Source organism: Anoplophora glabripennis, unplaced genomic scaffold, assembly GCF_000390285.2.
Source record: "Anoplophora glabripennis isolate ALB-LARVAE unplaced genomic scaffold, Agla_2.0 scaffold979, whole genome shotgun sequence".
Taxonomy (NCBI): domain Eukaryota; kingdom Metazoa; phylum Arthropoda; class Insecta; order Coleoptera; family Cerambycidae; genus Anoplophora; species Anoplophora glabripennis.
In genome coordinates this window covers 89,266-100,453 of record NW_019417060.1, presented here as the reverse complement: position 1 = coordinate 100,453, position 11,188 = coordinate 89,266, and the positions used below count along the sequence as shown (strand labels likewise).

The following is an 11,188-nucleotide window of genomic DNA, read 5'->3' as shown; positions in this document are numbered from 1 at the left end:
TCTATATATATATATTTTTTTTTTTCAAATAATTGTCACTTAGAAGAATTATTTATTTTTAAATTAAATATTTGATGGCAGGTTCACTACATACTCGTAAGACTGACGATAAGTATAACATGTAAATGAAGGTGTAAACAGACTGATCTTACGGGTTATTTCTTTAAAGAGACAGAGAGAGGACAATGCTCTATATTTTACAAAGAGGGAAATAGTTTTATAAACTTTTATCACAGATACCATCTGTTTGAGATACGTAGTTTAGAAAATGTTTGAAAAATTGGTATCATAATAATGATGTGAGTAAATATACTTTATTAACTGTAAAAGCGTAAGACCAAATCGCATCATATTAAGAGTATGTAATATTGTAATATGCAAATTCAACTTAAATATTCTGATTATCTTATTTTATTCCTAAAAGATTAGTCAATTGTTGCATTTGAAAACTTAGTTTTGCCGAACCAGAAATATCTCAGACTGAGAAAGTAGAAAATTGTTCGAAGTTTCACTATACGAGGTCTGTTCGGAAAATAACCGAACTTCATTCGTTTTAACTTTATCATTAATTTTATACATCATTGGTTCTTGTCTCCTTCAAAGTACTCCTCTTCCCCAATCACACACTTTTCTCAGCGGTATTTCCATTTCGCGAAGCAACTTCATCTGAAATGGCCTTTAAAGTTTTTGATGAATTTGCTTTGATGTCATCAAAAGTCTGAAAACGGCGTCCTTTAAGCACTGATTTTAATTTCGGAAATAAGAAAACATCTCAAGGTGCCAGGTCTGACGAGTAAAGAGGGTGAGAGAGAACAGTAATCTGATTTTTGGCAAAAAACTGACGAATTGACAAAGCTGAGTGTGTGGGCGCATTGTCATGGTGCAAGAACGATTCGCCACAACTCTAATCTCTTTTCACGTAATCGTTATAAATCGCCTTGATAGAACACACGGTTTACTGTTTCACCTTGAACCAAAAATCCAAAATGTTCCGTGTTTTAGTGGTTATTTTTTACATATGAGGTTTGATCAAAAAGTAACGGAAATTGTCAATTTTCTCAGAAAATATTTATTTAATCTTCAATTTTTATCCCATCCCTTTCAAAGTAGTCCCCCCTCCCATATACTTATGCCAACGTAATTTCCAGTTTGAGAAACACTAGTGGAAAGCCTTTTTAGGTGTCGTCTTGAGCAAGGTTTGCGATTTTGCCTTTATCTCATTTGTTGTTGAAAAACGTTATCATTTGAGTATCCTTTTGGGTTTGGGCATCACAACGGCGTTGTGTTTCGATAAGAACTGTTGAATAAGCAAAGCGGTATGCGCTAGTACGTTGTCGTAGTGCAAAATCCCCGAGTTGTCTCTCGTGTTCTTTTCTCCTTATTTCTTCACGAAAATTGTGCAGAACTTGTAGGTTAACTGTAAGACCGGGCATTAAAAATGATGAACTAGTCCATTGTGGTCGAAGAAAATTGTTAGGAGGCCTTCCTGAAAACATTTGTACCATTGATAAACTCGTGGCTGTGACATAGTATCATCGCCAAAAGCCTTTTTTAACATTTTGAATGCTTCGCTGTACTTTATTTTTAACGTTTAACGTTTTTAACACAAACTTTCTGATCCTACATTTCGCAACAGAAAAAATCGCCAAAGACATTGAAATACGTGTTACTCATTATCTCGCTCAACACAAAATAAGCGTGGCAGCTGCCTAAAAGCTGGCACGTCACTAACAAATACAAAAAAGAATCAACTCGATGTAGAAGATACAGCACGTGCAGTTTGAAAATTCCCGTTCTTTTTTATCAAATCTCGTATAATATCTATTTTTTTAGGCTGTACGCTATATGAATACATATAAGCTCGAGTCCGACAATCCATTTAATCCGGAAAAAGTGGATAAAATCCTAGAATCCGTGATGATAGAAGCTCTGGAGAATCTCACGTACGACATGGAGAAATGTCCCAAGCAGGCGAAGTGGGCATCGATGGCGATCAGGGCGAAAGTAAAAGCGTTAGAATTTGATAGGTAAATAGTTCCATTTTAAACTACTATTACTAATGAAGACACCAGATTATATATCTTCCATGTAAGACATTCATAAATTAACATTCTGAGTATTTCAAACTAGAGGTACAATAGTGATAATAAATTTATTATCTTACTGATTGATATGTGTCACTTACAACTAGGGGTCGGATCACCAAGGACATTTTTGGTGAGTTTAAAGAATCTAATTACAAAAATATAAATTACGGTTTTTACTGAAATGTTTAGAAAAAAATAAATTGATTGTAATGGTATACAAAACATGAAATTAGCTGACGATATACATATTAACTAACAATTAATTAGTGATCAGTAGAGAGAGAGAGAGAGAGAGAGAAACATAATTTTGAACGATTAATGAACATACTTTACACAAAATTATAAATTATAAACAATTGAAAACATTTATTAATATTGCTGGAATCGGTATTTTTTTATTGTTGTTCCAGAAACTTCTAAGGTTTTTTTACATGAACAAGATGTTAAATATTGTCGTTTGTATGATAATTATAGAAAAATAAAAATGTTTACAAGTGATAACATATTTATGCGTAAATTTTGTGAATCATATACCTAAATTAAAATTGTAATGGTGAAATATGTTCGAAATTAATTATAGTCTCACTTTGAACACATAATAAATAATATGATTTTGCGCTATAAATATACATTTAATAAAAAAGGGGTTATCAAGGAGAGTAAACTATATCAAAACATATTATTTAATTGAGTACTGATGATTGCAGTGCCTAAATTAATGGTACCTGGTAGTGAGAAACTGTCACTTTTAATATAATTTTTAGGTATAAAATTATCTCTATAGTAACTATTGGTGAAAAACATTCTCAAGATGTGCTGGTTACGTGCAGATTTTTGTGGGATGCTGAGAAAGACAGATATTCCACGTTCGCTATGGAAAATACCTATGTATTTGGAATCGCCCAATGTTTTGGGTTGTATTATGAATAAAATAAATAGTAATTTACATGTGTATATCTAGATAAATAAAATGTACTTTTTAAAAGACCCTGCATATTATTATTTTAAATAAATTATTTTGCAAATTTGGATAAAGGTGTCGATATATTATGTCGATTGTAAAATGTAAGTGGCTTTATGTAAAATTAAATACATTTATTAAATTTTACATTTTAGGGAAAATTTAAATGGAAAGAAAAAAATTCCCGCCTTTGCATTTCCTAAAAAGTAAGTATATAATGATATATAATCCCGTTTTATTATTATTCTCTTTTTACTTCTACACTGTTAAGATGTTTGAATGGACACAAAATGTTAACATATCTAAAAAGTAATGCGAAATAAAATTATATCATCAAAGACAGTAACTACATTATAATTTGTATAGTACATAATAAATTAATAACAGTTTGATATCCAGTGGCGGAACATCAAAATTTAGGTAGTGGTTGCTCTTGACTTCCACACCAGGGAGGGCGGAACAAAAATATATCAAATATAACTTTTTTTATGTATATACTATTGAAATATAGGGAAAATGTGTTCCATATAATTTTTTATAGTGAAAGTCCATTCTGCTGCTTTTGTGCGAAATAAACTTTTCAATTACTTTTTCACTAATGTTTGGTATTTCTGGCACCATTGATTTTCCAATAGATATCATTGCAAGAGCTGTTAGTCTGTCTTTACAATCTAATTTAAACATTTATAATCTTTTAAAAGACACAAGAAACAATACTAGGCTATTGATTATGTTATATGGTATGGACCTACAACGTTGATGGGTTTTTATTGCATGAATCGTTCAAATGGTTATTTAGAATGAAAAAACTGCGGAGTGCTATTAAATTAGAGGGTGGAAATTGGGGATAGAGGTGAAAATGCACCCCTTTCAGTTTTTTAATTGTGGCTCGAAAATGAAGCAAAATTTCGCTATAGTTCATAGGAAAAATTATTTTAGAGAATTTAATTTCCCATCGAAATAGCTTATTTAAAAAAATTAACAGGAAAATCCTTGAACGTCTTATTTCCTTTTTTTTTGCAAAAAATGAGAATTAAAACAACGTATAATTGTAAACGCGACGAAAATCGAAAAATTGACTAAGTTTGAGCGGCCATATATCAGTTAATTTTCATCCAAAAATACTCTACAACCCCTCTTGTTTTGAAAGAAATTTTATATACTTTTTTTTCTATGAAGCAATGCCTATACCTATATCTCTGCTCAGAAAAAAGTTATTTGCATAAAAGTAAAATCAATAAAAAATTTAATTTTTGGCATTTTCTTGTTAAATTGTTTTTAATATATTTTGCAGTAAATAAATTTTTCAAATTTTTTAAATAAGCTATTTCGATCGAAAATCTCATCATCTACAAAATTTTTCCTATGCAATACCCTCAAATGTTGCCTCGTTCTCGAGATATACTCAAAAAACCGTAAGGGATGCATTTTCACCCCCAACTCCAATTTCCACCCTCTAATTTAATAGCACTCCGCGGTTTTTTCTTTCTGAATAACCATTTGAACGATTCATGCAATAAAAACCCATCAACGTTGTAGTTCCTTAGTACCCTGCTTTCTAAGACATAATCAATAGCCTATATGCACATTACAAATTTAACATTCCCTTTTAATGTGTTCCATAAGGCTATTTAATTGATAAGATAACATTGTAACTAAATTTTTTTACTATGAAAATTTCTAAGGGAGCGGCGCCCTAGAGCCTCCCGCACCAGCCGCCACTGAATTTAGGCCTGCCAGCAAAATTTATTTCGAATCTCTTCTTTCGAACTTTTCAGGAATATTTACATATAGTTAAATCGCACTTTTCGAAAAAATCATTGGTGTAGAAACATTACGCTTTTTCGTGGCTAAACCTTCTGCTATCTATAAAAATGCAAAATTTCGTTTTGTCAAATGAAGCGAAGGTTAATTTTTGTCAGAAACACTGCATTAGTGATCGAATATTCAGTAGCTTCGAATTTCTGGGATTCTGGAGTTTATAGAGATAGTGATTTCGCCAATGGTTACCGTAAGAGTTATACGATAAGAGTGGCTAGTCCAAGTATGATCACTGTACGCATAGCTTATATCTTAGGGACTGGAAAACTATAGAATAATAATAATAATAATAGATGTATATTCTAACGTAAAATTTAATGAACAGTAAATGTCTGAAAAGCGAACAGAGATATCGAAATTGAAGAAGAATACCTATTTTAGGTAGAAAGTGATGCTTTCCAGGAATTATCACTTATTTTATGATAATTCTACAGAAAAAAATTCTTTCTTTATTAACCAAAGTTATAGGTATCTATTTGTGTTCTCTAGGGGTGACGCTAAAATCAACTATAAATTACTATTTGATGTGACAATTTTGAGTTTGACACTACAAAAATTTAATAATGAGAAATTTAAAAATATCTCTTAAACCGTCAATATTTGTAATAAAGTGTGTTTGGCCAATCGTCATATTTTAGTCTAGTTTTTCTAGATTTTCCGTTCTAAGTTAATCACCCTGTATAAAAAATATAATTTTCTAAAATTATGCAAATACTTTACATCAAGCTTTGTCGTGGACAAAATTTTTTATGTTCAAATTCACCACTTTTAGCTTGTTGTAAAATACCGGGTGTTTGTAAATAATTGCGAAATATTTTAGGGGGCGGTTGTTGAAGTTATTTTGCGAAAAAAAGTTCATATAAACGTAGGTCGAAAAATGCTTCGTTTCCGAGATACAGAGTGTTTCAATTTTAATTTTTTATTTATTTTTATTAATTATTTCAGTTTTAAAAATATTGACTTGAAATTTGATGGTTGTATTTTATTTAGAAATATTGACAGCAACCTACTAGATAATGTATCAATAGAAATTAAAAATACACAACTTGCAACAAAATACGTTTTATTTTTTTCCTCAAAAACGGTGCATCATACGAAAAAAATTAGAGCGACCAACTTCATTCAGAATTGATGGCGGATTTCTAAAAAAATATCAAAACGGGAAATAGTCAGTGGCGTTCCATTTTTTTTTAATTAAAAAAGGTTGTGGCATTCTCGCACGAACGCCGCTGGTGCAAGTAGAAATATTCGGATCAACCCAACAAATGCACATTTATCCCTTCAAAGCGTTTTTAAAATTTCGAGTCAATATCTTTAAAACTCTTTGAAATAATTAATAAAAATAAATAAAAAATTAAAATTTAAATACTCTGTATCTCGGAAACGAAGCATATTTCGACCTACGTTTATATGAACTTTTTTCACAAAATAACTTCGGCAACCACCTTCTAAAATATTTCACACTTATTTACAAACACCCTGTATATCTATGTATTGACAGAATCTGCCAAAAACAACAAAAAACCCTTCAGATCAAATCAACTGGACATATTAGTTAAATGGAAGTCCCGACTCCTCTAGTGACTAGCCCTCTCCCTCCTTTGCTCTCTATTGTTCCCTTTTGCTCTATGATACTTCCGCCATTGTTGATGTCCGTAGGAAGAATTCCTTTTAGAGCATACTTTTTAAATTTATGAAATTGCACTTTCAAACTTCAAAATATATTAGACGAAAAAGGTATCCATCGACTGGCCTTCCAAATCGCCCCGTCTAAATTCAATCGAGCATGCGTGGATGTGGAGCTAATTATCTCTGACTCTAAATCTCCTCGAATATCTACCCCAAACTCAGAAACAGGAAATTTATATAGGAACAATTAAATTAGTAAAATAAAAGTATATTGAGGTACATTGTTTAATTTAATTTAAAATAAGAGAGCATCATAAGTTTATTACTAAGGTATTCCTTAAACACCTTATACATTGTTACGATTTATTTATTATATATATATTATAATTTATTTAAGTTATACTACGTTTTATATTTACAAAATATACAGTCGATTAATCAGTAGAGTTCAGATGAATGCTCCTCTATTGATGCCAATGTAATGTTATTTCGCCTAAGTGTGGATAAGTTCCTAAAAATTGAAGGAATTATTGTAACATTCACACATTATTTTTATAAAAATTTAATACATTTTCTTTATGGTACTATCATATCATCAAACAAATCTAAAATATAGTGGCCCAAATTGCATACGCCAAACTTTAATTGATGACAGAATGCTTCAAAATAACAAAACAACGATCGAGAAATGCTTTGTGTTATGATTAAAAAATATATTTATATGAAGATTTTTTATGTATACTGCAAAAAAATGAAATTTGATAACAATTTACCAAATTAGAAGCATAAATCCACAGAATCGAACAAAACTATCTACCATTAGTAGAGATATTGGAAAGGCACTGTCGCCAAGAACCCCGTAATTTTGTTATTACTAATAATTGTTTTGTATAGTTTTCCAAGAAAAAATATCACTTTACTTGAAAAAAGACCGTTGTGGATTTACTACTTTTCTTTTAGTTTACAATAAGCTTATTACTAGAGCTCGGGACTCGGTCGGATGATCATAGCCGTCGCGTCGAAACCGAAAATAACGGCAGTTATTAGCTTCGCGTTTGCTTCGTGTATACGTGTTTTAATATTTTAATAATGTCGGACGTACCAAAGGGTAAAGACGACCTTTTGCTAATAAAGTAAATTTATTTATTTTTATTTATACGTACTTGTTTATTTATTTGTTTACGACGAACACGCCTGTGGCTAGCCGACGAAAACCCCGAGCTTTACTTGTTACTGATGTAGTTGAATAAATTTAAAACATCTCTAAAAGTACAATATTAACTTTACAAAATAATGTATGTTTTTATTCTAAATATAATTTATATTGTGTAACCGCTAAAAGTACAAGAAAATCATTGCTGTAGAATATTAATTTTAATTAACTGTAAAATAGAATATTAAATTATGTCAAAGATTTTTTGAATGTTTGATGATTAGTACACTGCATTAAATTTAATCTACTTAATGTAATAAACCTTTTTAACTAATAATATTGTTGAAAACAAATACTCTGCTGGTCACAACCCTGTTTAGCATTGAATTAGACCTGCAATATGTAATAAACTAAGCTGGACTATGTAGTAGTTCTCAGAGATGTTTCCTACAATCATTAGTTAAAAAGTTATTTGGTCCTAGAGCGACACTAGTAGAGGTCTTTTAATATCTCATGAGCCGCGAAATGCACGAAAGGCGTGGCGTATCCCCATAATTCTTCTAATAAGCACGTTGTGAAAACATTGACTCAGAACTAGACCATGTGCATCATTACAAGTAGACATGAACTAAGGCGCTCTGGCATCAATAAAGTTAACTGGCGAACGTTCGTTATATATATATTTATTGTTTAAATTAAAATAATAAAGAATAGGGCATTTTATTATGATATTTGTAATCGGATCAAAGGCTTGTTTACGCTAGAGCTCGAGAGAGACTGTGAATAATAGGTGTAATGTTTTTAGGACGTAGAATAATTTAGGCGACGGTCGGAATTATGTTTCTGCGCATATGAAGGTCAAAGCTCATAAGATTTTAAAACATCTCAACCCCTCTTTGTTAGTAGGTACAAAACAACGTTTTGTGCCAGTAGGCATTGACAATTAAGATATGATACGAGGTCTGTTCAGAAAATAACCGAACTTGGTCTCTTTTTGCGGATTTTTTCACGTAACCGTTGTAAAACTGTTTCACCTTGAGGCAAGAATTCAAAATGCACAATCCAAAGTCTAAAGTAATAGGCTATTGACTATGTCAAAAAAGAGGGTACAAAGGAACTACAACAGAAATTTTATTGTTTGATATGTTCAATTGACCCTAAAAAATTATAAAACCGCGGAGTGCTACCTTTTAAAGGGGTGCGTTTTTGAGAACAAAGTAAAAAGGTGGTATTTTCAGATTTTTGAGTTTTACTCGAAAACTATGCATTTTTTCACTATAGTTGTTATCAGAAAAGTTGTAGCAAATTGAAATTCCAATCGAAATGAAACCTTTTGAAGTCAAAAAAATTATTTTTAACAAAAATATGCCCAAAAAACGAGTAAAAAAAACGAAAAAACGCGTTTTTTTTTTTTTTGGTTTTTGCCCACAACTTTTTTTCTGAGAGGAGTTAGGTATAGGCGTTACTTCACAGAAAAAAAGTTAATGTTTTTTACTTTAAAATAAGCCTTTATAGAAGTACTTATGACTAATAGAAACCGAGATACATTGGATCAAAGTTGGCTACTTTTTGGATTTTTGGCCAATTTTTGCCCTTTTTTGATGATTTTCGTCTTATAACTTTTTTCTGTGTTAATTTAGGTATATGTAATGCCATATTCAAATGAAAGCTGGTTTCAAGACCTTGGGGCGTGGCGATCCTCTGCCAAGCCACTGTGATGATTGAAGTTTTGTCTCAATGTCGTAGCCGTAAACGCAGCTTTCGTCTCTCGTTATGATCTTTGAATGATGTTTCATCGTCATTGGATTATTCAAGGAGTTGCCGACATACGTCTACATGATTTTCTTTCTGTTGTTCGGTCATCAAATAACTCGATACATGTTCAATTTTTCAGTCAAAATTTCGTAGCGTAACCAATTGAGATGCTAACCTCTTCTGCAATTTCTCTGACGGTCAATCGGAGACTTACACGCACCATATCTTTGACTTCGTGGGAGCCGTCAGTTGCATTGGCGACAAACGTTGAACGTTGTTTCTTTCTGTTGTTCGGTCATCAAACGAGAAACAAATTTTGCTGCAACTCGATGCATGTTCAATGTTTCAGTCAAAATTTCATGGCATGACTAACCTACTCAGTCATTTCTCTCAATCTGCGATTTGCATGCACGGGATCTTTGACTTTATGAACGTGAGAGTTATCAGTTGAAGTGGAAGGCCTTCCTGGTCGAGGATCATCTTCAATTGACTGACGTCCACTCGAGCAATTTTCATCAGTTTCAAGTAAAATTTTAAAAATCGTCATTATCAATTAAACATGTTGCACTCAAATAACAAAAACATACGGTTACAGAGGAGGCTATGCGGAACGCAATGTTGCCAACCGCATATCACTAAATATCTCCATTAGCGTGTAATTAAAAAAATTCGGTTATTTTCTAGACCTCGAATACTTTATGGATTTTGGTCCCCCACATTCAAAACGTGTAATAAACCTATTTAAAATTAAAGAAAAAAATATTTTTTTTTATTAGAAACCGTATTAGAAATTAAATGCACTTATTCAACTTTCAAAACACTCAGTGTCGAAATTATGGGGCTCTTGACTATAGTGGTTCCCCGTATCTTAGCCACCGGTTAATAGATTCGTTTTAAACATTTTGGAAACCAAGCATGTTCCGATTTGGAACTTTTTGCTTATTTTGACAAATTCTATCACAGGTTATAGTTTGGTGGGTATAATTCGGGTTACCCTGGTTTGGAAAAATCTATGATAGTAAACTGCAAAGAGGTAAATTAAATAAAATAAAGAAAATAAACTGAATCTCTGTGAATTATAATAAATATTATACCTAACAGAATTTCATGGAGACGTTATATTAGTCAATATTAATGCCATACTTACTTAATAGTTGTCGATTACATCATTGACTAGTTTCAAAAGGCCCTGTTTTTCTCCACATTCTCCATTTAAGTCGTCACCACCAATATGCCAAACCATGACACCAGCTAAATCTTGAGACATAGCATATTTTACCTAAAAGAAAACATTGTTGGTGTTCAATGACTAAATTTTTAATCGATTTCTACTGCAATTGACTAATAAAAAAACATTCACCTTTTCCGTTATGGACATTTCATCATCATATCCTACCCATTGGTCCCCTAAATATTTGTAAGGGTTCTTTTGTTCCTGGTCCCAAACCCTGGTCCACTCATTGTAGCTCGAACATATCTAAAATATGCGTAATAGTGAAATACTGAACATTATAAACAAGTCATGAAAATGGATAATGTAAGATACATTAAGTTAGTAAATAGAAGTTAGTAATATAATTGTTCGAATTAAAACTTTTTTTAGAGAGTTTTAAAAAAATAATTGAAATAGGTCATTGTTTACGTTGAGAGAGGCGCATTTTACCTTCATTTATTTAATTTCCCACCAACGACAATTCCCACTTTAAATGTTGTAAAAGATGGGCGAAATGATACCTTCTTTAAAAGCTTAAATATCTGTATCTGTATTAAAATAAAAGAAGT

General features: G+C 31.6%; 2 protein-coding genes across 2 annotated transcripts in view; one reads left to right on the top strand and one right to left on the bottom strand.

Annotated features, from left to right (window-relative positions):
- The window catches only part of LOC108914843 (tctex1 domain-containing protein 1-B), a 9,759-nt gene extending 6,699 nt beyond the window's left edge, over nt 1–3,060 (top strand). The window contains exons 4-5 of the mRNA XM_023455890.1: nt 1,834–2,027; nt 2,852–3,060. Coding sequence (XP_023311658.1) covers nt 1,834–2,027; nt 2,852–3,017 — 360 coding nt within the window. The 3' untranslated portion in view covers nt 3,018–3,060. The remainder of the gene's footprint in view (nt 1–1,833; nt 2,028–2,851) is intronic.
- Nucleotides 3,061–6,812: 3,752 nt separating this feature from the next.
- Nucleotides 6,813–11,188, bottom strand: part of LOC108914844 (probable chitinase 10) — a 34,344-nt gene continuing 29,968 nt past the window's right edge. The window contains exons 6-8 of the mRNA XM_018720753.1: nt 10,767–10,883; nt 10,554–10,685; nt 6,813–7,009 (exon numbers count right to left, since the gene is read on the bottom strand). Coding sequence (XP_018576269.1) covers nt 10,554–10,685; nt 10,767–10,883 — 249 coding nt within the window. The 3' untranslated portion in view covers nt 6,813–7,009. The remainder of the gene's footprint in view (nt 7,010–10,553; nt 10,686–10,766; nt 10,884–11,188) is intronic.